General features: G+C 40.6%; 2 protein-coding genes and 1 pseudogene across 3 annotated transcripts in view; 2 read left to right on the top strand and 1 right to left on the bottom strand.

Moving 5' to 3' along the window:
• Positions 1 to 10,174: 10,174 nt before the first annotated feature.
• On the top strand, positions 10,175 to 10,686 carry LOC136376473 (calmodulin-like; annotated as a pseudogene).
• Positions 10,687 to 18,993: 8,307 nt separating this feature from the next.
• LCMT2 (leucine carboxyl methyltransferase 2) lies at positions 18,994 to 21,304 on the bottom strand. Its single transcript, XM_066343289.1, has one exon. The coding sequence runs from the start codon at positions 21,300 to 21,302 to the stop codon at positions 19,242 to 19,244; it is 2,061 nt and encodes a 686-aa protein (XP_066199386.1). The 5' UTR covers positions 21,303 to 21,304; the 3' UTR covers positions 18,994 to 19,241.
• Positions 21,305 to 21,340: 36 nt separating this feature from the next.
• Positions 21,341 to 27,578, top strand: part of ADAL (adenosine deaminase like) — a 35,136-nt gene continuing 28,898 nt past the window's right edge. For both annotated transcript variants that reach the window (XM_066343293.1, XM_066343292.1), the window contains exons 1-2: positions 21,341 to 21,689; positions 27,109 to 27,336. In XM_066343293.1, coding sequence (XP_066199390.1) covers positions 27,274 to 27,336 — 63 coding nt within the window. In that variant the 5' untranslated portion in view covers positions 21,341 to 21,689; positions 27,109 to 27,273. The remainder of the gene's footprint in view (positions 21,690 to 27,108; positions 27,337 to 27,578) is intronic.

The raw sequence follows: 27,578 nt of genomic DNA, 5'->3' as shown, positions 1-27,578 counted from the left end.
TGCATCCTGAACGATAGCATGCAGGGATCCCCAAACTTTTTACACAGGGGGACAGTTCACTGTCCCTCAGACCATTGGAGGGTGGCCACATACAGTGCTCCTCTCACTGACCACCAGTGAAAGAGGTGCCCCTTCCAGAAGTGCGGTGGCGGCCAGATAAATGGCCTCCGGGGGCTGCATGCAGGCTGTAGTTTGGGGATGCCTGGAGTGTTTGCATAATGATAATGTTTGTATATAGTGTTTATGAACAAAACAAGGTGTCCTGGGGTGTTCTGTGACTTCAGCAACACCTCAGGGCTGGGAAGGGTGAGGTTCTTCTAAGTGTAACCATTAATCAAAGTTCCAGGGTTTAAAACAACAGGTATTTCTACTCATGGAGAGAATTATAGTTCCCTGAAAATGACACTTACTTATGATCTCAGAGTAAAGAAGATGCTCCCTAGAGAGGTCTAATATCAGGACAGACTATTTCTTTTATATACATATTTATCCCAGGATCTGAAACTCTTAATGTTTGACCTATACAAATGAGATTATAAATATGGAATGAGGAACTAAAAAAGGTATCTGGTTTCTAAGGCACTTGATCTAAAATTAGCAGAATTTCTGGATGAGAGAATAACTTTCAGGTTAACTCATTTCCCAGTACTAGTCTCAAACTTGGCCATCCCATTTAGTTTTCAAGTTAGGATGCCTGGACTGAGCACCTGGGGTAGCTGCCTGTAACATCAGCCCCAGGAAATACCACACATTCCCATCATAGTTTCAGGCTTGGTTGGTTGTTCTGAACAAAAAGACAATGGTTTCCTTCAATGGCTTGTGTTTAGCTGCTGCCCAATGCTTTGGTTATTTGACTTCAACGTGGCATAAAATCACGGGCCTGTAAAAAGAGTAGAGACAGAGAAGAGTTATGTAAGGTTTGGGTCTCAAAGTCAACAGAAATGAGTTTCAGGTTGCTGAGCTGACAATGCTCAGAAGAGAGTTTTGGCATTTCAGGGGCAGGGTCTATGCTGCCTGTCTGGCCAGTCCAACCAGCAGCGTACTCTCAGAGGTACTTCCCTCAAGTGCCAGCTTGACTGTTCCAGTTCGGATCCACAAAATGTCAAGTCATTTTGTCACGGCAGTTAGTTGTTCTGACAAGGCAGATTAGTGTGATGCTGTGGGATTTAGCACAAGCCTTGGAACTACCTCAAGACTGAATCACTACAGGATTCTCAAATCTGAGTTTGAATCCTGCCTCTATGATTACCTTGTTCCCATAAAAAAATTATATTTCTTCTCTAATCCTCAGTTTCCTCACCTTCAACGGAGACAAAATATAGGTTGAAAGGATTACAACCTGTATGCTTGAAAGCACTTGGCCCAGTTATGAGCACAGAGTCAGCTCTCAACAAATAGAAAAGATTGTGACTATTTAAAAAGCATATATCTGCTCAAGTAGAGCCTTCTCTTTTCATGGCTTTCCTTATTTTTACTGATAAAGCCCTTGGCCAGGATTCCAGAAGTTGACCGGTTGATAATGAACTTCATTACCTGTCATCCCATTTCATTTCTGGGTAATTCACACACTGTCCTAATGTGCTTATGTATGGTGATTACCTCAATAAATGACTCAGGTTTCTCAGTATTGAAAGAGGCAGGACTATGGGTTGTTGACACCTTATTTGATATAATAAATGTGTGTGGGTGAAGGCATTTGTTGAGAACCACAAGGCTGGGTCAAGCATCTGGATATAGCTGAACCTCGCAGAGGACTTGAGTTACCACAAAAGTTTTCTGTTGAATGCGGAACAATAATGATAACTTATATTCTCTAGATTTCTTAATTCACCATCACTTGACTGAGTGAATGTCACAAATGTCAGAGAAAGAAAATATGTTACTTTTAAAAAAAATTGATCATAGTGTAGCCTGACCATGTGGTGGTGCAGTGGATAGAGCATCGGACTGGGACACAGAGGACCCAGGTTCGAAACCCCAAGGTCTCTGGCCTGAGCATGGGCTCATCCAGCTTGAGCACGAGCTAACCAGCTTGAGCGCAGGGTTGCTGGCTTGAGCGTGGGCTCATAGACATGATCCCATGGTCACTGGCTTGAGCCCAAAGATTGCTGGCTTGAAGCCCAAGGTCGCTGGCTTGGACCCAAGGCTGCTGGGGGTCATTTGCTCTGCTGGAGCCCCCCAGTCAAGGCACAAATGAGAAAGCAATCAATGAACAACTAACGTGCTGCAATGAAGAGTTGATACTTCTCATCTCTCTCCTTTCCTGTCTGTCTGTTCCTATCCATCCCTCTCTCTGTCTCTCTTTCTGTCTCTGTCACACACAAAAATTATCATAGTGTAAATGCAACAAAGGGATTCAAGTTAGTAAATTATGTCTTTAAATTTAAAGATTGGCTATACTATCTCCTCCCCATGAATTAAAAGCTTAAATTTATAGATTTAAGAAAGTAGAAGATACCCACACCTCAAGTCTTGCTGTACTCTTTCTTTTTTCTCCTTTCTGGGACCAAATGGCTTTCAGCTCCCTTTTCATTTCTTATGTTCTTCTTGTGTCTTATCTCCTTATTTTGTACTCCAGCATCATGGCATAAAGTTAAAGTCTAAATAATCTAAGGAACCAAGATTTATTTGATTGAGAGGGTATGAGAAATATCTGGCTCCAAGAAATTAAACACCCACAATGAGAGATCCTTGTTGTTTGTTTATAGAATGCTAGGTGTTGGGGAAATGGAGCCATAAGGAGTGATACCGATAAATCTCCCCCAAAATTCAACAAGATCTTCAACCGGAAACAGAAAAATCTATCCTTGGAGCCTCCAGAAGTTCCACACTAAACGTGAAGGCAGAGGCAGCAGCAACCCCATAGCTGGATCATCAGGCTACTAATTCAGGAAGGAAAGACTAGGAGAGAGGCTCCAGGAACACAGACTCTCTCATTGGCAGAGCCTGAAAATGCTAATGAACCTCGACTGCCAACGAGACTGAAGCCCAATATATGACATCGCCATAGAGACTTATCAACTGCAAACCTCTACCTAAGCGTGCCACAGGGGCAGAACTCGGGGTACAGAGTCACTGACCAGGAAGAGGGAGAGGAAAGAAAAAGCAAGAAGATAACCTCTCAAAATCAAGAATAATCCACAGACTTTATAACCTATCCCATTTTATTATATTTGTTCGTTTGTTTCTCTTATCTTCTTGTCTTGATTATTTTCTTCCTCTTCCAATTTGGTCGTTTAATTCTCTGCTGGTCTTACTCTCTCCTCTCCTTGAACTACACTACCCATAAGAGTTACATCTCCCATTATCTTTTCTTTCTTCTTCTTTTCTCTCTATGAGGGTTGCACTCCAAAACCCTTAACTCTCTCTCTCTCCTTTTATTCTTTTTTCTTCTTTTTGTGTTTTCCTCTCTCTTTTTTTTTCTCCCTCTATATTAGTTTCCTCTTTTCTCCTTTACTATTCCTCTCATTCAATCCTCAATCACAAACAAATTATTTTATCTGGGACTCAAATTTTTCTTTGTGGTGCTTTGGGGGTTTTTTACTTTGCTTTTTTAACTCATTAGCAGTGCTCCCAACCCTGGCTCTCCATTTTATCTAGTTCTTGCTCCACTAAATATAATAGTAATTATTTAACTTTTCCCCCCTTTTTCCTGTTTCCCTCTTATTCCTCTCATCATATCTCTTAGTCAACCATCACCTAAAAGCAAATCATTTTATTCTTGACCCAAATTTTTTCCTTTTTTGCATTTTGTGGGTCCATACCCCCTTTTTTGCCTCTTTATCATTTCTCCCCAACTCAGACCCTCCATTATAGGTAGTTTTTGTTCTATTTAGCATAATATGATTCACAGTTCACCACAAGATTTTCTCAAGAAGGAGGGGAGAGGAGAGGAGAGGGAAAAAAAAGGGGGGGAAATAATAATTTTTAAAATTCTTTTTTATTTTAACTTTTTATTCTTTATTAATATCATTAATACTATCAACAAAATCACCCTCAGATGCCATTACGGAAAAGGAAATTGAATATCATGGATACAAAAGACAGAGAGGTAGCACAGATAGATGAGGAAAAATCTATGGAGTAAAAATTTAATATATTGGAAACCTTGGAGCTAAATAACAGAGAATATAAAATAGAAATCCTAAAAATACTCAGAGATATACAAGAAAACACAGAAAGGCAATTTAGGGAGCTCAGAAAACAACTCAATGAACACAAAGAATATATTACCAAGGAAATTGAAACTATAAAAACAAATAATCAAACAGAGATGAAAAACTCAATTCACGAGCTGAAAAACGAAGTAACAAGCTTAGCTAATAGAACAGGCCAGATAGAAGGTAGGATTAGTGAAATAGAAGACAAGCAACTTGAGGCACAACAGAGAGAAGAAGAAAGAGACTCAAAAATTTTAAAAAAAATGAGAAAGCCCTACAGGAATTGTCTGACTCCATCAAAAAAGAATATCATAAGAATAATAGGTATATCAGAGGGAGAAGAGAGAGAAAATGGAATGGAGAACATACTCAAACAAATAATAGATGAGAATTTCCCAAGCCTGTGGAAAGAACTAAAGCCTCAAATTCAAGAAGCAAACAGAACTCCGAGTTTTCTTAACCCCAACAAACCTCTCCAAGGCACATCATATTGAAATTGGCACAAACCAATGACAAAGAAAAAATTCTCAAGGCAGCCAGGGAAAAGAAGAATACAATATATAAAGGAAGGCCCATTCGATTATCAGATTTCTCAACAGAAACTCTACAAGCTAGAAGAGAGTAGACCCCAATATTTAAAGTCCTGAAAGAGAGGAACTTTCAGCCACGAATACTATAGCCATCAAAGCTATCCTTCAAGTATGAAGGAGAAATAAAAACATTCACAGATACAAAAAAGATGAGGGAATTTGTCATCAGAAAACCTCCACTCCACGAATTACTAAAGGGGGTTTTCCAACCAGATAAAAATAACAAAACAAAACAAAACCACAAGTGAAAGCTCCACCAAGAACACAATAAAACCAAATTTAAACTGTGACAACAACCAAAAAAAAGGGGGGAGAGGACAGAGATTAACAGTAGCAAAGGACAATGGAGTGCAAAAGTACTCACAAGATAGTGCACTAGAATGAACAGGGTAGGAACCTTTTTCATTACTTAATGGTAACCACCATTGAAAAAACCACCACAGAAGCACATGATTTAAAAAAGATAGCAACAGAGGAAAGATGTATGGAATACAACCAAACAAAAACAAAAGATAGAAAAACAAAAGAGAAGAATCAAACAAGACACAAAACTAACAGAAAGCAATGTATAAAATGGCAATAGGGAACTCACAAGTGTCAATAATTACACTAAATGTAAATGGATTAAACTCACCAATAAAAAGGCACAGAGTAGCAGAATGGATTAAAAAAAAATCCAACTGTATGCTGCCTACAAGAAACTCATCTAAGCAACAAGGATAAAAACAAATTCAAAGTGAAAGGCAGGAAAACAATACTCCAAGCAAATAACATCCAAAAAAAAAGGAGGTGTAGCAATACTCCTATCTGATAATGCTGACTACAAGACAGCAAAAATACTCAAAGACAAAAATGGTCCTTTCATAATGATTAAGGGGATGCTGAATCAAGAAGACATAACAATTCTTAATATATATGCACCAAACCAAGGAGCACCAAAATATATAAGGCAGCTACTTATTAACCTTAAAACAAAAACTGACAAAAATACAATCATACTTGAAGACCTCAATACACCACTGATGGCTCTAGATCGGTCATCCAAACAGAGAATCAATAAAGATATATTGGCCTTAAATAAAACACTAGAACACCTGGATATGATAGACATCTACAGGACATTTCATCCCAAAGTGACAGAATATACATTTCTCTCCAGTGTACATGGATCATTCTCAAAAATTGACCATATGTTGGGCCACAAAAACAACATCAGCAAATTCAGAAAAATCGAAGTTGTACCAAGCATATTTTCAGATCATAAAGCCTTGAAACTAGAATTCAATTGCAAAAAAAGAGGAAAAAACTCCCACAAAAATGTGGAAACTAAACAACATACTTTTAAAAAATGAATAGGTCAAAGAAGAAATAAGCGCAGAGATCAAAAGATATATACAGACAAATGAAAATGACAATACAACATATCAGAATCTCTGGGATGCAGCAAAAGCAGTGATAAGAGGGAAGTTCATATCACGTCAGGCCTATATGAACAAACAAGAGAGAGCCCAAGTGAACCACTTAACTTCACATCTTAAGGAACTGGAAAAAGAGAAACAAAGACAACCCAAAACCAGCCAAAAAAAGGAGATAATAAAAATAAGAGCAGAAATAAATGAAATAGAGAACAGAAAAACTATAGAAAAAATTAATAGAACAAGGAGCTGGTTCTTTGAAAAGATCAACAAAATTGACAAACCCTTGGCAAGACTTACCAAGGAAAAAAGAGAAAGAACTCATATAAACAAAATCCAAAATGAAAGAGGAGAAATCACCACGGACATCATAGATATACAAAGAATTATTGTGGAATATTATGAAAAACTTTATGCCACTAAATTCAACAATCTAGAAGAAATGGATACATTCCTAGAACAATACAACCTTCCTAGACTGAGTCAAGAAGAAGCAGAAAGCCTAAACAGACCTATTAGTAGAGAAGAAATAGAAAAACTATTAAAAACCTCCCCGAAAATAAAAGTCCAGGCCCTGACGGTTATACTAGCGAATTCTATCAAACATTCAAAGAAGACTTGGTTCCTATTCTACTCAAAGTCTTCTAAAAAATTGAAGAAGAAGATACTTCCAAACACATTTTATGAGGCCAACATAACCCTCATACCAAAACCGGGCAAGGACAGCACAAAAAAAAAAGAAAACTACAGACCAATATCTCTAATGAATACAGATGCTAAAATACTAAACAAAATACTAGCAAATCGAATACAACATATTAAAAAAATAATACATCATGATCAAGTGGAATTCATCCCAGAATCTCAAGGATGGTTCAACATACGTAAAACAGTTAACATAATACACCATATCAACAAAACAAAGAACAAAAACCACATGATCTTATCAATAGATGCAGAAAAGGCATTCGATAAAATACAACACAATTTTATGTTTAAGACTCTCAACAAAATGGGTATAGAAGGAAAATATCTCAACATGATAAAGGCCATATATGATAAACCATCAGCTAACATCATATTAAATGGCACAAAACTGAAGGCTTTTCCCCTTAAATCAGGAATAAGACAGGATTGTCCACTCTCTCCACTCTTATTTAATGTGGTGCTAGAGGTTCTAGCCAGAGCAATCAGACAAGACAAAGAAATAAAAGGCATCCATATCGGAAAAAGAAGAAGTAAAGGTATCACTTTTTGCAGATGATATGATCCTATACATCGAAAACCCAAAGAATCTACAAAAAAACTACTAGAAACAATAAGCCAATACAGTAATGTCGCAGGATACAAAATTAACACACAAAAGTCCATAGCCTTTCTATATGCCAACAATGAAACATTTGAGAATGAACTCAAAAAAATAATCCCCTTCATGATTGCAACAAAAAAAAATAAAATACCTAGGAATAAACATAACAAAGAATGTAAAGGACTTATATAATGAAAACTACAAACCATTGTTTAAGGGAAATCGAAAAAGATACAATGAGATGGAAGAATATTTCTTGCTCTTGGATAAGAAGAATAAATATAATCAAGATGGCCATATTACCCAAAGCAATATACAAATTTAATGCAATTCCCATCAAAATTTCTATGACATTTTTTAAAGAAATGGAACAAAAAATCATCAGATTTATATGGAACTATAAAAAACCCTGAGTAGCCAAAGCAATCCTAAAGAAAAATAATGAAGCTGGGGGCATTACAATACCTGACTTCAAACTATATTATACAGCCACGACAATCAAAACAGCATGGTATTGGCCCTGGCCGGCTGGCTCAGTGGTAGAGCGTCAGCCTGGTGTGCAGGAGTCCCGGGTTTGATTCCCGGCCAGGGCACACAGGAAAAGCGCCCATCTGCTTCTCCACCCCTACCCCTCTCCTTCCTCTCTGTCTCTCTCTTTCCCTCTTGCAGCCAAGGCTCCATTGAAGCAAAGATGGCCCGGGCTCTGGGGGTGGCTCTATGGCCTTTGCCTCAGGCGTTAGAATGGCTCTGGATGCAACAGAGCAATGCCCCAGATGGGCAGAGCATCGCCCCCTGGTGGGCATGCCGGGTGGATCCGGAGTCTGCGGGAGTCTGTCTGACTGCCTCCCCGTTTCCAACTTCAGAAAAATACAAAAAAAAAGAAAAAGAAAAAGAAAAAAAACCCAGCATGGTATTGGCAGAACAATAGACATTCAGACCAATGGAACAGAATAGAAAGTCCAGAAATAAAACCTCATATATATGGTCAAATAATTTTTGATAAAGGGGCCAACAACACACAATGGAGAAAAGAAAGCCTCTTCAACAAATGGTGCTGGGAAAACTGGAAAGCCACATGCAAAAGAATGAAACTCGACTACAGTTTGTCCCCTTGTACTAAAATTAATTCAAAATGGATCAAAGACCTAAATATAAGACCTGAAACAATAAAGTACATAGAAGAAGACATGGGTTCTAAACTCATGGACCTTGGTTTTAAAGAGCATTTTATGAATTTGACTCCAAAGGCAAGGGAAGTGAAGGCAAAAATAAATGAATGGGACCACATCAGACTAAAAGTTTTTGCTCAGCAAGAGAAACTGACAACAAAATAAACAGACAGCCAACTAAATGGGAAATGATATTTTCAAACAACAGCTCAGATAAGGGCCTAATATCCAAAATATACAAAGAACAACTCAACAACAAACAAACAAACAATCCAATAAAAAAATGGGAAGAGGACATGAACAGACACTTCTCTCAAGAAGAAATACAAATGGCCAACAGATATATGAAAAGATGCTCATCTTCATTAGTTATTAGAGAAATGCACATCAAAACTGCAATGAGATACCACCTCACACCTGTTAGATTAGCTATTATTAACAAGACAGGTAATAGCAAATGTTGGAGAGGCTGTGGAGAAAAAGAAACCTTCATTCACTGTTGGTGGGAATGTAAAGTAGTACAACCATTATGGAAGAAAGTATGGTGGTTCCTCAAAAAACTGAAAATAGAACTACCTTATGACCCAGCAATCCCTACTGAGTATATACCCCCAAAACTCAGAAACATTGATACGTAAAGACACATGCAGCTCCATGTTCATTGCAGCATTGTTCACAGTGGCCAAGACATGGAAACAACCAAAAAGCCCTTCAATAGAAGACTGGATAAAGAAGATGTGGCACATATACACTATGGAATACTACTCAGCCATAAGAAATGATGATATCAGATCATTTACAACAAAATGGTGGGATCTTGATAACATTATACGAAGTGAAATAAGTAAATCAGAAAAAAACAAGAACTGCATTATTCCATACATAGGTGGGACATAAAAACGAGACTAAGAGACATTGATAAGAGTGTGGTGGTTACAGGCGGGGGGAGGGAGAGGAAAAGGGGGGGAGGATGGGCACAAAGAAAACTAGATAGAAGGTGATAGAGGACAATCTGACTTTGGGTGATGGGTATGCAACATAATTGATTGACAAGATAACCTGGACATGTTTTCTTTGAACATATATACCCTGATTTATTGATGTCACCCTAGTAAAATTAATAAAAAAATAAATAATAAAAAAAAGGAATGCTAGGTGTTGGGAATACAACAATGAATAAAATACTATTCTTGCCCTTAAGAAACTTCAATCTGGAGAACACAGACTAGAAAACAGATTATAACACAACATGGTAAGTACAATATGGATGATATTTACAAGGTGCTATGGCAATACAGAAGGGCAACCTATCCCAGACTGAAAGGGGGTGGGGAGGGCAGAGGATTCAAACCAGGAAATGCTTTCCAAAGATAAGCTTTGAAAGTCAAGTAGGAATTGTATTACCAACATTGGGATTGTGTGAGAATAAGGTAAGAGGGGCAGTGTCAAGAATTTCAACTAGGAGTCCATGTTGAGTGAGCAAGCCAAGTGGTTGTATGGTTGCGTCTTAGAGACCAGTAGAGCTTGCAGCATGGCCAACCAATTGACTGAAGAGCAGAATACAGAATTCACTGAAACTTTTTCACTATTTGACAAGATGGTGATGGAACCATAACAACAAAGGAACTGGAATTGGAAACTGTAATGAGGTCTCCTGGGCAGAATCCCACAGACGCAGAGTTATAGGACATGATTAATGAAGTGGATGCTGATGCTAATGGCACAATTGACTTTCTGAAATTTCTGACAATGATGGTAGGAAAAATAAAAGATATAGGCAATAAAGAAAAAATTAGAGAAGCATTTTGTGTCTTTGGTAAGGGTGGCAATGGCTATATTACTGTATCAGAGATTCACCATGTTATGGCAAACCTTAGAAGTTAACAGACGAAGAAGTTGATGAAATGATCAGGGAAGCAGATATTGATGGTGATGGTCAAGTCAACTACAGAGAGTGTATAAATGATGACAGTAGAGTGAAGACATTGTATAGAATGTGTTAAATTTTTTATACAAAATCATTTATTTGCCTTTTCTTTGTAACTTATCTTTTTATAGTAGTTTACCCTACTATAAAAAAAAAAGCATGTTGGCCCTGATCAATCTGTTCAGTGGATAGATCATCAGCCCCGTGTGCAGACATCCCAGGTTTGATCCCAATCAGGACACACATGAGAAGCAACCATCTATTTCTCTTCCACTTTCTCTCCCCCTTCTCTTTCTCTTCCCCTCTCACAACTAGTGGCTCGATTGGTCCAAGCATTGGCATGAGGCACTGAGGATAGCTCAGTTGATTCAAGCATCAGCCCCAGGCTGGGGTTGCCAGGTGGATCCTGGTTGGGGCACATGTGGGAGTTGTCTCTCTAACTCCCCTCCTCTCAAAAAAAAAATGCATGTATAGTAATTAGGACTTTATTCCTCCAGGTTTTTCTTCCTTTATTTTACTGTCATTGTCCTGAAACCTTATTTTAGAAAATCTATCAAGTAACGTGTTGCTTGTGGCTTACTCTGGATAAATCTAAACCCTTCCGCACATCTAAATTTAGATGAAGTTGGTCAAGTGAAAGGAACATCTTTTTTTTTAAAGCACTTTTCTTTAGGAAATGTCAGCATTTTGTTGTTGAAATGTGAGGTTTAACTCTACATGGCCTATGCACAGTTGATAATATATACTTAAAAGTTGCACTATTACAAAATAGGTGTATTAATTAAGTTACTTGTACACTATTTTTTGTACTGCTTATCCTGTACCATAAACATTTTCTTTTATTGTTACTTGATTTTTAAATTTTGTTTAGCCACTTAAAGAAAATCTACTTATGGAATAATTTGCCTCAAATCCATTCCAAGTTGTATATTTGTTTTCCAATAAAAATAATTTAGGCTTGCCTGGTCAAGGCACATATGGGAGTTGATGCTTCCTGCTCCTCCCTCTGTTCTTTCTATCTCTTTCCTCTCTCTGTCTCTCTCTCACTCTGTGTCTCCTCTCTCTAAAAAGATGAATAAATGAAATGTAAAAATATAAATAAATTGTAAAAATAATTTTATCCCTCTTCTCCCCAAGAAGTCTCGACTGGGAAAACACTGTAAGTAAGGGAATGGAGGCATGAAACAGTATCATGTGCTTTAGGACCTAGATATAGTTCCACATAACTGGGATATTAAGTAAGGGGAGCAGGTGTGGCAGGGGATGAGACATTCTGGCTTTCTGAAAAAGCTGCTAATGAAGTATGTATACAGAGTATGTATAATAAATATTAATATAGAAATAAATAAAAATAAGGGGGGGGGAAACAAGACAATGGGTCTGAATGAAAGTGGTTCCAGGAGGGGCTCTGGGAGCCAGGAGCTGCCAAACTTGGGTCATCTCACAGAGGATTTGCTCCTCTTATTCATCAAGCTACAATTTGTATTTCCAGTTCAGCCATTTTTATTTGCCAATTCTGTTCATGTATTTAGTCTGGTTATGTATAGAAGGAAAAGGAAAACATGAGCGAATGTAGTGGATAAGAAGGGAGGTTATAGCCTGACCAGGTGGTGGCGCAGTGGATAGAGCATCAGACTGGGATGTGGAGGACCCAGGTTCAAGACCCCGAGGTCGCCAGCTTGAGCGAGGGCTCATCTGGTTTGAGCAAAGCTCACCAGCTTGGACCCAAGGTTGCCGGCTGGAGCAAGGGGTTACTTGGCCTACTGAAGGCCCACAGTCAAGGCACAAATAAGAAAGCAATCAATGCAACTAAGGTGTCGCAACAAAAAACTGCTGATTGATGCTTCTCATCTCTCTCTGTTCCTGTCTGTCTGTCCCTATCTATCCCTCTCTCTGTCTCTGTAAAAAAAAAAAGGGGGGAGGTTATAAAATAGATATTTGAGTAAGTAACTCTCCATTTGGATGTCTAACAGACATCCCAAAGTCAACACATCTAGCCTGAAACTTCTGATCAATGCCTACAAATCTGCCCTGCCTGTAGTCTCCCCCAACTCAGTTGATGAGAACTCCAACTTTCCAGTTACTTAAATTTTTGGAGCCCATCCTTCATTTCTCTTTCTATCATATTCTATACCTAGTTCATTAGGAAATTCTGTTGGCTCATCCTTGAGAATATACCGCAAATGCCACCATTTTTCACCATCCTAGCTGAATCAACATCATTTCTCATCTACAGCCTTCCAAAAAGTCTTCCTGCTTTAACTCTTGACCTCCTGCATCTATTCTCCTCAGTGTCCATAGGGAGGTCCCAGGATAAAACTCTGAGGTCATGGGCTCATGTAGCTTGAGCTCTGGGTCACTGGCTTTAGCCCAAAGGTTGCTGGCTTGAAGCCCAAGGTCACTGGCTTGAGCCCAAGGTCTCTGGCTTAAGCAAGGGGTCCCTGGCTCAGGTTGAGCTATTGTCATGCCCACCCCCATCAAGGCACATATGAGAAGCAATCAATGAATGATGAAAGTGGCACAACTACAAGTTGATGCTTCTCATCTCTCATCTCTCACTAAATAACTAACTAAATAAATAAGTAAAAATTCAGTGGATTGAGGTCTGACTCTGCTTTATGTGTATGTTATTAAAATTTTCCTTTTTAATTTAAATTTTATTTTTCAATTACAGTTTATATTCAGTATTATTTTGTACTAGTCTCAGGTGTTCAGCATAGTAGTTAGACAACCATACACTTTACAAAGTGTTCTCAGTATTTCCAGTACCCAACTGGCACCTTTCATAGTTATTACAATATTATTGACTATATTCCTTATGCTGTATTTTACAATCCCATGACTATTTTGTAACTACCCATCTGTACTTCTTAATCCTTTCACCTGTTTTACCCAGTCTCCCAACTCCCCTCTCCTCTGGCAACCATCAGTCTGTTCTCTGTATCCATTTAGACTCTGCTTTTCTTTTCTTTTTTTTTTTTGGTATTTTTCTGAAGCTGGAAACAGGGAGAGACAGTCAGACAGACTCCCGCATGCGCCCGACCGGGATCCACCCGGCACGCCCACCAGGGGGTGACGCTCTGTCGCGACCAGAGCCACTCTAGTGCCTGGGGCAGAGGCCAAGGAGCCATCCCCAGCGCCCGGGCCATCTTTGCTCCAATGGAGCCTCGCTGCGGGAGGGGAAGAGAGAGACAGAGAGGAAGGAGAGGGGGAGGGGTGGAGAAGCAGATGGGCGCTTCTCCTGTGTGCCCTGGCCGGGAATCGAACCCGGGACTTCTGCACGCCAGGCCGACGCTCTACCACTGAGCCAACCGGCCAGTGCCAGACTTTGCTTTTCAAATGGAGTTTTTTTTGGTGGGGTGATGATGGCAAAGTTTTTTTCCCTCTTAAGTATTGGTTATGTTGCTAATCTATTTATAAATAAGAAAGCTCATCTTTGCTAACTTTTCCTGAAATAGCAAGTATAAATATGAATCAGAGGTTGAAGCTCTAATGAAAAGTTTAAAAGTGTAGACAAAGGCTAAGGAATGAGAAAAGCAGCATGTGATGTAATATCCTAAAAATCATTCTTACTACAATTTATTTCCTATCCTTAGTCTGCCAATTAGGTAGCAAATGACTTTTCACATAAGTATTAGGGCAAGGTATTTCCTCTCCCTCTATTAAACTTATTTTGAGAGTTACATACCAAGTCATGCCCACTGAAGCATCACCACATCCTAGGAATATTTTGTGTGTTTGTGCTCATGAGCACATTTAATTGCGTGTTCCTACTCCCTCAGATTAACATTTTGGCAACATTAGCTCATTTCATTTCCAAAAGACATGGGGTAACCATGGTCCAAAATTGAGCAAAAGATGATGAGGATCAGCTAGAAATTGCAATCAGGGAATAGGGTCAGGTGCAATCTGTAACACTAGGAGTAACACTGGGAAGTCTAACCTAGGCCAATGCAGTTGAATTTTAAAAACTCTTAAACAGAAAACAAAAACAAACAAAAAAACAACTCTTAAACAGGGGGCCTTTAAAACTTTGATGTCCAAAAAAATAAATAAATAAAAATTAAAAAATAAATAAAACTTTGATGTCTCCCATCCCCATACACGGCATTTAAAGGATTTTTGATATCTGTTTGTACATGGTAGGCACAATAGTAAAGTTCAAATATAATTTGAGTGTCAGGTTGGAACTTCATCCAACAAGTATTTATTGAACATCTACTATGGGGATAGAGAAGTAAACTAGACAGACATAATTCCTTCCCTTAGTCAAGAAACTACCTCTTCCCAACCAAGTGTTTTATGTCATTGTCCAAGATAAATAAATGAGCAGTCTTAGAACTAAACTGTGGAATTATTACATAATTATTAATATCCAAGGAAATCTCAACCTTCCCTAAAGCTGGTTATACATTTTATGATTTCTGTTCTACATATTTCCCTGCTTCTTTTAATTTTAAAGATTTTATTTATTGATTATACAGAGAGAAGGGGACAGATGAGAAGTATCAATTCATAGTTGCTTCAATTGAGTTGTTCATTGATTGCTTGTCATATGTGCCTTGAACAGACGAGCCCAGGATTTCGAACTGGTGACCTCAGCATTCCAGGTTGACGCTCTATCCACGGTGCCAACACAGGCCAGGCTCTCCTTCTCCTTTTAAACAGCAAGTCCAAATGTGATTATGCAAGATTCATGACATACTTTGTCAGTCTGATGCTATTTTATATTCTCTTCTTTATAACTGCAGTCAAAAAGCTTAGTTCAGTTTTAATATGACACTAGATATTATTGGATGGTCCCCATGACTTAAGACCTCACCTTAGTAACTGGTTCTTCTATTATTGACCAGATTCTTCAAAGAGCACAGGCTTCTCTAGCACAGGGAGAGAGTGTTTGATTGCATTTGGGGCTGCTATATGGGAGTAGTTTCCAGATGTCATGGAGGGTGCGTCTCAGAGTAGATATGTTTGAAGTTACATTTGGGAATCACAAAATGCCTATAGAATACACCAGGACTTGCAAGATCTGAGATCACTGAAAGAGAAGACCAAGGCAGTGCCTGGGCACTGGAACACATCTGTTATGTATCAACTTCCTAACATTGTTAAGGAGGATTAAATCTGTAGAAAGATGAAAAACGGACACTCAGTGGTAAGATCCTAAGCACACAAGGAAAGAGCAGAACTGGCCTCTGAAGAACACATCCCCAAAGAGTTGTTCTTAACCTGTTTTCATATCCTCACTAGTATGATACTGGTTTTGAGACCTTAACAGTAGAGATTCATAAGAACTTCTCTCTCTTCCTTAGGTCTTTCATTAACTCTCATTACTACCCTCAAGTTCCATTACAGAAGTTTAGAACAAAAATATTCAGAGGTGAATGGAGAAGCAAAAACTATTGTCCAATTTGAGGTCTCAATCTGGCCCGCATCTCTAAGTGCTTCAGATTACTGCTATGAAACTGGGATCTAGCACCAGTCCATACAGAGCACTGTTCCTAAGGCACAAAGTAAATGTTGCTGACAAAACTTTTAAGTGCTCTAATGAATAGATCTTGAGATATTACTAGTTCCTTAACCGAGTATGATGCAAGTATGATGTTAGAGGTGGAGTGCATGCTTAATCTGGTAATCACTTACAGAAAATGTGGTAATTTCTCTGGAAACAAGCTCGATTAATCATAATGCACCATACTGGGCAGTGCTTGAGAGAATAGGCATCATAGCACTACTAATTTGGCTCTGGCATAACCCATATTCCCTTTATGATTCCACCACAACCATACCACCACCACCTTTGTTCCCCCCAAGAATAATGAATTAATAATGGTTGGTGGCACTATCTAAAAGATAGCACTATAGTGTTCTTTGGGCTTTGGAGTCATTTCTTGATTAGTATGCTGGTATTATTACACAGCTGAGAACTCTCATTTCATCAATATTCTGCCTTGATCTGCTCCTGAATATTGGAAGTAGGCTGTAGTGACTGAGAAACAGTAAATAAAAAAGCAAGGAGCAGCTCTGGCCGGTTGGCTCAGTGGTAGAGCGTCGGCCTGGCATGCAGGAGTCCCGGGTTCGATTCCCGGCCAGGGCACACTGGAGAGGCACCCATCTGCTTCTCCACCCCTCCCCTTCTCCTTCCTCTCTGTCTCTCTCTTTCCCTCCTGCAGCCGAGGCTCCACTGGAACAAAGTTGGCCCGGGCGCAGAGGATGGCTCTGTGGCCTCTGCCTCAGGCGCTGGAGTGGCTCTGGTTGCAACAGAGCGATGCCCCAGATGGGCAGAGTATCGCCCCCTGGTGAGCATGCCAGGTGGATCCTGGTAGGGCGCATGCGGGAGTCTGTCTGACTGCCTCCCTGTTTAATTAGAAAATTTTTAGAAAAAAAAAAAAAAAAAGCAAGGAGCTTTTCCCCCTTCTGATTATATTCCTGCCAGTTACCTAGAACCACCTGTAATCTTACCAGATGCCTAACTGTAGTTATCCTTGTCTCCCAGAACTCATTCATGACTATAACAACGTCCCTTGAAAGGGCTCTTGCAGTCTCAGTGAAGTTAAAATTAGACAAAGGGTGTTTTCTGAAAGCTTTCATCTCATAGAGCCAACATTGCCCTCTCCATACACTCAGGTGTGTTTGCTACTCAGTTTTTACATTAACCACTTTTCATATTTATATGCAAAGTTGTTATAATAAAAATAATTAGGGAAAGAGGGTTCTGTGGAATACTAAGTCCATCAAGATGTTAATATCGATAGTACTTGTAGAATTTAGGTACTTGTAGAATCTCAAGATATTATTAACCTTCCAAGGACTGAAGACTAATAAATACTAAAGTAGTACACTTGGTACCACCAATGCCACTACCTTTTGAGGCACAATTTAGATGAGAAATTAAGGCTTACATTTTAAGGATGAATACCTAAGATACTTCAGATCTCACAAGGCTCTCTAGGACAGATGATCCACTTAAAGGGGATAATCAAGGAGAGTTTAATTAAGATACTAATTAAAAGGGGGTGAGCCAGGTTAAGGGAAGCCACATTAAGATGGTGAAGTACCTCAGCAGTGTCCAGGTCTTTCTGCAATGATAGAAATGTTCTACATTTACATTGTCCAGTGTCATAGCCATTAGCCATATGTGGCTATTGAACACTTAAAATGTGGTTAATGCAACTAAGTCATTGAATTCTTAATTTTATTTAATCTCTATTAATTTAAGTTTAAACAGTCACATAGCTAACGGCTACTATATTGAACAGTGCAGCTCAGGTCTAGCAACGAACATTACAACTCCTAGGCTTGAAGAGGCAAGAAGGAACAATTACTGGAATTTGGAGTGATGTAGAATCTTACAGGACAGGGTTACATGACAGGTGTGGCCTTTGACAAGAAAAAACAGACTCTGCCAACTGGTAGACTGGTAGGGTAAACACTAGAAATAACCTGATCCACTCTTCTTGCCCTACATCCCCCTCTGGTGCCTCTGACTGGTAGAACACACCAGAAACTAAAGAACAAGGAAACTCACTGATGCAGTCCATGAAGGTTGGACTCCTGAGGCACAGACCATAGTGACAGGTGGAGAGTAGATCTGAAGCAAAACATTATCAGACCATGTATACAATGAGTAGGAACATCAAAATTGTTTGGTTTATAAGCACTCATAAATCTAAATATGGAACCAGTGGCAAAAATGGAACAAAAGCATGTCTTTCAATAAAGTCTGACAAATGTTATTATTAAAGCTATCCCAGAGTTCTCTGCTGCACTAAATGGCACAATGCTTTTTTAATTTTTTTATTTTTCTGAAGTGAGAAATGGGGAGGCAGAGAACTCCCACATGTTCCCGAACGGGATCCACTGGCAAGCCCACCAGAGGGCAATGCTCTGCCCAACTGGGCTGTTGCTCTGTTGCAACCAGAGCCATTCTAGTGCCTGAGGCAGAGGCATGGAGCCATCCTCAGCAGCTGGGGCCAACTTTGCTCCAATGGAGCCTTGGTTGTGGGAGGGGAAGAGAGAGACAGAGCGAAAAGAGAGGGGGGTGGGGGAAGAAGCAGATGGTTGCTTCTCCTGTGTGCCCTGACTTGGAATTGAACCTGGGACTTCCACACGCCAGGCTGATGCTCTACTGCTGAGCCAACCGGCCAGGGCCTACAGTGCTTCAATCAAACTGCAACTGGGTTCATTTCAGGTTTCACACATGAAGAATGAGGTCAACTATATTCAACCTTAGATTCTTATCAAGGATCTTTGTGAAATTTTTTCCAACATACCATCTCAAATCATAAAGCCTAGGAGTGGAAATTTTTTGACTTGACTTAGGTTAAAGGTCATTGTAACTCAATAAATGGATAAACATAGATTAGAAAACAGGAGAAAGACCAATTAACTAGATCCAAAGGCCCCCAATTCCTACTCTCTAGGACTGTATGACCATTCTCTTAAGATATGCCTACTTATGTTGTATTTTTGTACCATCTCTCTGAATGATGCTATGTACTTTAAAAAACTTTTACTTTCTTCACTAGATAGTAGTGCTAATTAAAACAAAAAAATAAAAAGACGAGCATGGAAGGTATGGTAATTTCTATAAAGCCAAAGTCAAATTCCATTTGTGAAAACCTTTATTATTTTACTTTAGTGGGTCCTAAATATATTGAAAATCCAGTCCTTATGGCCCAGCACTCAAGGAAGAAAGATCTAATGTTACTATATCGGGGTTGAAGTAGGTGCCAAAGGAAAAGCAGTTCCCACCACCTCCAAGGAGCAGGAGCTGCTGCTCTTCAGGAAGGAGGATACTGGTATGGTTATGCAACATTAACGGCCATGGCACATATGTTGTGTCAATCTGATACTCAGAGCTCATTCCTGTAGTCAAATTGATAACAGTCACTCCAGGGACTGAGGAGGAATGAATCCAGACCCCTCCAACCAGTAGAAGCTTCCCATTAAGCACATGAGCTGTGTGGGAGTACCTTGGGGTAATGGGAGGCTGGATGTTTACTGATTCCCAGAGGAATCCACAAGTGACTGGTTTCAGAAAGAGTACAGAACTCAATGGCTCCTCAGAAGCACCCAGACCTCCAGCAATAAGGGCTCCCCCTTGCCAGCTGCAGGCACTGTGGGAATGCCGACCTTCAGGAATCTCCCCCTTCACTGGGATCCTGACCCAAGCCATTGTCTGCACATGAAGAAAATGCCAGTCACTTAATACAGGTTTCACTACAGTTCGACCCCCATACACAAACAAATATTTCTGATTTTCATAGGATACTTCTGTTGTTGAATGCCGCCAACATGACAAAGTGGAATCTTCTTCTGGGCCAGACTTTGTTACTTTTATGTTTAGGTCCTCAGTACTATTATCCTCTCTCCTATAAAAATGAAGTTGGAGAATTCCTAAGGCTGGAGTTACTGGGGACAGTCTCCCTCCCAGAACCAGAACCTGAGTATCGGAAAGTCTTGTCATGGTGTGATAAAGGCGTCCATCCCATTGAACTCCAGTCCCCCAACTGCATACTTGTTTGCCTTTCCATTCAAAGTCACAGTATCTTGAGAGCAAGTGAAACTTGCTCACTCGGCAATGTCGCCCATCCTGCTCCCCAAATCCACCTCCACTGAGAATAAGGCCTGGGCTCAAAAGGACAGAGGCATGGCCATATCTCTTCAAGTTTGGGCCCTGGATGTCACTAGAGACAACATTGGCTGGGAGGATTCCTGAAGTGGAAGCAGGCTCTACCCGAGGAAACAGCTCTGAGGATGGAAACACCAATGTTTTTGAGAAAGTGTCTCCCCTAGATGCAGCCAGAATGAAGTAGTGGGCACACTTCAAATGCCACTCCTCAAACTCGTCAAAGGGTTCAAGATTTTCCATGCGCTGGCGTTCTTCTGCCGGCAAAAAGCAGCGATAGAATTCATTCATGTCTATGGCACTGCAGGCAGTCCAGCCAGCCTGAAGGAAGCGGCGCTCCTGGGACTCCACGTCGGGAAAGCGGTCCAGGCCATGCAGAGGAGAATTTAGCTGCTGAAAATGTTGCTGCATGAACTGGCCAAAGGTGTCATGCGGCCTCATCTGCTCGTAAATCACGAAAAGGCCATTCGGGAAACGCCGGGCTGCCCAGGCGATGAGGGTCGCGGAATCATCTGGCTCCAGGTAGGTCAGCACAGCCTCAGCCAAGAGCAAAGTGGGTGCGGCCGCATCAAGGCCCGTGGCGGCCAGGGCTTGGTCGAGTCGCTCGAGGTGCCTCAAGTCCAAACCCAGGATGCGGTAGTCCAGGCTCTCAAAGCACAGAGCTGACGCGCAATCCCCGCTCTGGAAAGGACCAGTTATCGCGCACAACTCCGGCGTATCTCGAATCCTCTCTGCTTTGCGCCGCGCCACGTTCGGATAATCTACCTCCCACACAGCAGCCCAAGCCAGGTGGCCTGCACTTTTGAGGCGAAAATAGAGCGAGTCTGAGCCTGCTCCCAGTGACAGGATCTGAGCACGACGCGCACTCGGAACCCCGCACGTCCGTTCCAGGAAGGAGTGTATGCAGTGTCCTACAGCGCGTGCGCGGACGTAGTAGCCGCGGTGGATGAGCGGCGCGCGGCGCACGGTCCCCGGAACTAGAAGTGAGGCGAAGGTGTCGTGCACGTACCCGCGCGCTGCCAGGGAACTCTTGCTGAGCGCACTACTATCGTTGGTACTTTGCACTGCCCCCTCCTGACGCTTGCGGCTCCGAGGGCCCATGGCCAGAAGATACTCAAAAGCCTCGGTTCTTCACGGTGGTGAGCTGCTCCTCCGCCCTAGTTCCCACCTCGCAGACTTCTGTGCGGAAAAATCACCCTTCCTCCGAGACTTCTCTTCTGCGACAGTCTGCGTCACTTCCGGGAAGAGCGCGCCTCCGTAATCAGAATTGCGGAGCGTGCACCTTGAGCTAAAAATCTACTGTGGTTGACTTTTCTTTGATTTTCTGGGACTGCATTTTCGCGGGAAGACTGCCCACTACGGCTTATTGTGGACACGTAAACTGTCAGGGAAGCATGGGTTGTCACTTTTCTACAAGCTTTTCCGTTTGAAGGAAATTTTATCTCAGTTTTCATAGTTGTCTCAACTGTTGATGAAAATCTTTGAAAGGTGAGTGTGGGGACAGCCAGAATTTGGACTGAAAGCCACACCACTGATGTTGGTGGGCAAGTAGAAGAAGGGGTCGTTCCTAGGTTACTAACTACTAGTTCTAATTTACTTAATTCTTTGTTACAAAAGTGATCCCATGTTAAGTCTGAAAATAAGGCGTTCAGGGAAGGTGCAAAATGAACAAACATTTACAGATATTGTGATTCACCCAATTGCATTTTCCCTAAAGATATATACTATTGATTCGTTTGTATTCCCAGCCCTGTGCCAAGCCGACAATAATTATACTAGCTCCAGTTTTTCGGCTATAAAATGACATTCCCCTCTACTTTCTAAATTCTGTGATTTCAGGGTAGGGAGGGAATAATGGGAGAGAAGGGATTATTTTCTCATGATAGGGTTTAAATTGTTCAGGGTTAAAAGTAACCACCAAATTTCTGAATAGGGTGCGGTGTTTGGGTGTCATCTCCAGTAGAAAAATGCCTCAGAGATATTTAAGGAGACTTAGATTTTTTTATTTTATTTTTTTTAAGAGAGACAGGAGAGAAGGATGAGAAGCATCAGTTTTTCATTGCGGTACCTTAGTTCATTGATTGCTTTCTCATATGCTCATATGTGCCTTGGCCCAGGAGGGGGGTGCTCCAGCCGATCGAATGACCCCTTGCTCAACCCAGGACCTTTAGGCTCAAGCCAGAGACCATGGGTCATGTATATGATCCCACGCTTAAGCCAGCGGCCCCACGCTTAAGCCAGATTAGCCCATTCTCCAGCCCGGGACTCAGGAGTTTTGAACCTGGGTCCTGTGTGTCCCAGGCCACTACTCTGTCCACTGTGCCATCACCTGGTCAGGCAAAGAGACTTATAATTTATTAATTGGGATTTGGTGACTGACGAGCTGAGATGGAGAAGGAAATCAGTATGAGTATAGGTGTGATTACCTTGAAGCAACATAGCATAATGGTTAAAAGTATGAATTTTGAAGTCCAGCCAATTTGAATTTGAATACTGGAAGTCAAAAGTTTGAGTCAGGATAAAGGTTTGTTAATTGAAAAGTCTTATTTAGATTTAGTGTTTAAAAGCTATTAATAACCTCAGGGAGTGCAATTTCTGTGGAGCAGTAAGGGCAAAACCCATGTTATAATGGCAGATAATAAATGGTGGCAGCCAGTCTAAATGACCATTTCAAGGACCTTAGCTCAGAAGGAGAGGTAAGAAAGGGCAGTAGTTGGCCCTGACCTGTTGGCTCAGTGGTAGAGCGTCGGCCTGGCGTGCAGAAGTCCCGGGTTCGATTCCCAGCCAGGGCACACAGGAGAAGCGCCCATCTGCTTCTCCACCCCTCCCCCTCTCCTTCCTCTCTGTCTCTCTCTTCCCCTCCTGCAGCCAAGGCTCCATTGGAGCAAAGATGGCCCGGGCGCTGGGGATGGCTCCTTGGCCTCTGCCCCAGGCGCTAGAGTGGCTCTGGTCGCTGCAGAGCGACGCCCCAGAGGGGCAAAGCATCGCCCCCTGGTGGGCAGAGCGTCGCCCCCTGGTGGGCGTGCCGGGTGGATCCCGGTCAGGCGCATGCGGGAGTCTGACTGTCTCTCCCCGTTTCCAGCTTCAGAAAAGTACAAAAAAAATAAAAATAAAAAAAAATAAATAAATAAAAGAAAGGGCAGTAGTTAAAGAAGAACATGGAATAAAAGTTTGAGTTATTATTATTTTTTGGGTGGAAGCAAATACTATACTTGCATGTTGGTCCCCTGAGTGAAATTAGCCAGTGGAGGGAGGTTGGAGGAATAGAAAAGTGAGATTAACTAGTGGAGTAATGAATTAAAATAGATGGTAAGCAATGGGATTCTGTGCACAAATTAGTCTGAGAGACAAGAGAAGGAATCCTTTTTCTCTGACACATGAGGAAAGAAAGGGTTTAGATAAAGATAAATTTAAGTGTTGGGGAGGAGGGGAGAGAGAAATAGAGGGAATTCATGCCTGATGGCTTCTCTTGTCTTTGTAAAGCTGGTGTCTAAATTGTCACTTCAGATGAACGCTTAAGAAGTTTGGAAATGCCTTTGAAGGGAATGGGAGAAGGACTCCCCTTAGTTTGCTGGGCCTTGGGATCCTCATCTAAAAGGAGAGGACTAAGTCTGCTTTGTGAGTTGTGGCAAGGTTGATTGAAGACCAAAGAGGGGAAAAATGTTCTAGGACTTTGAAAAAATATAGCTCTGTAGAAATGATATTTTAATGACAAGTTAGTAAAATGTACATGATGTGTTCAGAATATTTTCTGGTAAAGAGCAGAAATCAAGAAAAGTGATTCTGCCTGACCTGTGGTGGTGCAGTGGATAAAGTATCGACCTGGAATTCTGAGGTTGCTGGTTTGAAATCCTGGGCTTCCCTGGTCAAAGCACATATGGGAGTTGATGCTTTCTGCTTCTCCCCCCCCCTTCTCTCTCTCTCTCTCTCTCTCTCTCTCTCTGTCTCAAAATGAATAAATAAAATCTAAAAAGCCCTGGCCGGTTGGCTCAGTGGTAGAGCGTCGGCCTGGCGTGCAGAAGTCCCGGGTTCGATTCCCGGCCAGGGCACACAGGAGAAGCACCCATCTGCTTCTCCACCCCTCCCCCTCTCCTTCCTCTCTGTCTCTCTCTTCCCCTCCCGCAGCGAGGCTCCATTGGAGCAAAGATGGCCCGGGCGCTGGGGATGGCTCCTTGGCCTCTGCCCCAGGTGCTAGAGTGGCTCTGGTCGCAACAGAGTGCCCCCCCCCCCGGAGGGGCAGAGCATTGCCCCTTGGTGGGCGTGCCGGGTGGATCCCGGTCGGGCGCATGCGGTAGTCTGTCTGGCTGTCTCTCCCTGTTTCCAGCTTCAGAAAAATACCAAAAAAATAAAAATAAATATAAAAATAAAAATCTAAAAAAATTTTTTTAAAGTGATTCAAGAAGAAAGAGAATAGGGCACAATTTGTGACTTGGGTTATCTTATGATTATTTCTGTTGTTTTTTAATGTTTATTTTTATGTAAAATGGGAGGAAGGATACCTAATGGGTTGTGAAGATTAAGTAAAATAACCATCTAAGACACTTAGATGAGGTGCTTAGTAAATAGTAACAACTCCTTTTTATCATTCTCCTTTTTATTCCTCATGAAAAAGTACTCTAGGTGACTTGGTTCTGGTCCTTCTCTAACTTGATAAACTATTAGTACAAATGTAGAAAGATCTTACCTCAGTGTGTTGCCTTTCAGTGCCTTACTCACCCTATGCAGAATCCAGCCCAGGAAATTTCAATTTGTCAGGGAATGGTATTGTTGGTAGCATTATCTTAGGCAAAGATCAGTGAAACAACAGTTTTTTCAAATTTGCATGTTTCTGTGGCTTTAAATTTCCATAGGTTAACGTTGTAGCTAGGGGTCAGTAAATTTACTCACAACTAGTTAAAAGTTAATCTGGGGGATAGTTTGTGGCCCAAAATAAAGTCAGGAGCCTGGAGGAGGATGTTACCAGCCTTCTTAAAATGTCTTAAATGCTTTCTTAGGCTCTCATTTTGTTGTCTAATCAGAAACATTCTTTCCTCTCACAATTTATAATAATAAAGCTGTTTTGCAAGATTAAAAATTTACCAATTATTTTACAAACAATTATCTTGTTAAATATTTAAAATTTTAATTTATTAAAGTTATTAAGTAAATTGTCTAAATATATTACTTACTAAAAATGTTAATTTTAAATTATTTCAGAAAATAATGAAGTATTACATGCTTTTTGCAAAACCTTAAACTAGCAGAAAACTATATAAGATAAATAAAATAAAATTCTCTCCCCTGACCTTTGCCACTTCCAGCCCACATTCTAGTGGTAACAGTTTTCTTTATGCCCTTTCATATATGTTTTAGAAGTAAAGATATAAATAAATAAGAGTGTGTGTACGTGTATACATACATGCTTTATTTATAAGTGTTATCATTCTAAACCATCTATTTGGCATCTTACTTTTTGGAAGTAATATTATATTATAGAAGTCTTTCTATATAGTCATAGATAATCAGTTGGGTGGTATATATAATTAAGTTAGTCATTACCCTACTGATGGACGTTTAGGTTGTTTCCAATTTTTTGCTATTATAAATAATGTTAGAGGAAATGTATTTGTACATATCCTATAAGGCATAAGATAAATAATTTTTTTTTTTTTTTTTTTAGAGAGAGAGGACAGACACGGATAGACAGGCAGGAAGGGAGAGAGATGAGAAGCATCAACTTGTTGTGGCACCTTAGTTGTCCATTGATTGCTTTCTCATACATGTCTTGATGGGGCGGGGGGGGGGGGTGTCTCCAGCTGAGCTAGTGATCCCTTGCTCAAGCCAGCGACCTTGGGCTCAAGCCAGTGACCTTTGGGCTCAAGCCAGTGACCTCGGGGTCATGTCTATGATCTCATGCTCAAGCCAGCAAACCCCATGCTCAAGCTGGTGAGCCTGTGCTCAAGCTGGCAACTTTGGTGTTTAGAACCTGGGTCTTCAGCATCCCAGGTTGATGCTTTGCCCACTGTGCCACCGCCTGATCAGGCTGGAACTTGTATCTTAATGTATAAGCCACCTTCAGAGCTGAAGGAAGAATTAGGATTTATCACCTGTAGTGTGCAAAGCACTTTGCTAGGTACTAGCCATATTCCTTGTCTTAAGGAAGCTTAAAGTCTCATGAGTGAGAAAGACAAATCAGTGCTTAAGATAAAATGTTATGCCTGACCTGTGGTGGTGCAGTGGATAAAGCGTCGACCTGGAAACGCTGAGGTCGCCGGTTCAAAACCCTGGGTTTGCCTGGTCAAGGCACGTATGGGAGTTGATGCTTCCTGCTCCTCCCTCCTTCTCTCTTTCTCCGTCTCTCTCTCCTTTCTAAAATGAGTAAATAAAAAGTATTAAAGATAAAATGTTATAAAGCACTGAGTGAAAGGTAGTCACTAGATTTTATGGGAGACTAGGAGAGAGGAATTTAAATTACTGTATCAAGCTGCACAGCTGTTCTGCATTTTTATCCTTTTTTTTTTACAAATGAGGAAACTGAAGCTATGAGGTTAAGTGACTGAGGACACATGGCTACTAAACTGCAAAACTAGTAAAAGGGCTAACTTAGGTCCACTTAAGCCAGTACCTCTGCTCTTCCTTTATGTATTTTAAACAATTCACAAAGTAAACTTTTTTTAACCCAAAATAGGCCTTATAAATTTCTAGTTTTAGAAATTTTATAAGTAGTAGTTTTATAGAAAATGCTAATAGGCAAGGAACATAGCCAACTAAATTTCAGATTGTAATCCACCTCTTATTTATAGTTCAGATTGTTAGCTCATTTAAATTAGCTTTTGATGGACTTTTGTCTTTTAAGGAATAAACTAGCAAAATCCTGTTTTACTGTTTTTATGTCAACATCTGAAAATGTTCACATTTGTTTAAATAGGTGAAGCTGAGTCCAGAACGACATTTATACCCAATCTTTAAAAAAATGTGTGGAAATAAAGAAATATGAAGGAAGTTCAAGACTACAAAATTTACTGACCGAACTATAATGTACTGTTCATACCAATAATAAGAGTGGAGAAAAACCTCTTTATTCTGCTAAATCATGATGGAGGCAGAAGATCAGCAGCAGTGGAAGAGAACCTTTTACTCAGAATTACCTAAAGTGGTGAGAATTCAGCCACAGAATTCTAGAGTGGTTGCTAATTATAATGACTTCTGTATTGTTTCTTTTCACAAAACGAAAGTAAATTTTATAGGTATAATTTGTGAACTTTGAAAGTTATATAGCTAATCTAGTAGGCAGTTCGCCTAGTACGGATTGTAAATATCAAGTACCTGGTATGATGATATGAATCTAGTGCATGCTTGATATGTTTTTACTGATTATATTCTTTTGTTTTTACTGAT

This window comes from Saccopteryx leptura, chromosome 6, assembly GCF_036850995.1.
Source record: "Saccopteryx leptura isolate mSacLep1 chromosome 6, mSacLep1_pri_phased_curated, whole genome shotgun sequence".
In the NCBI taxonomy this organism is placed as follows: Eukaryota; Metazoa; Chordata; class Mammalia; order Chiroptera; family Emballonuridae; genus Saccopteryx; species Saccopteryx leptura.
This window is presented reverse-complemented; position numbering and strand designations above follow the sequence as displayed.

What these genes read in the sequence shown, in the direction of transcription:
- LCMT2 (XM_066343289.1), bottom strand. Translation starts at nt 21,302, where the DNA reads ATGGGCCCTCGGAGCCGCAAGCGTCAGGAGGGGGCAGTGCAAAGTACC.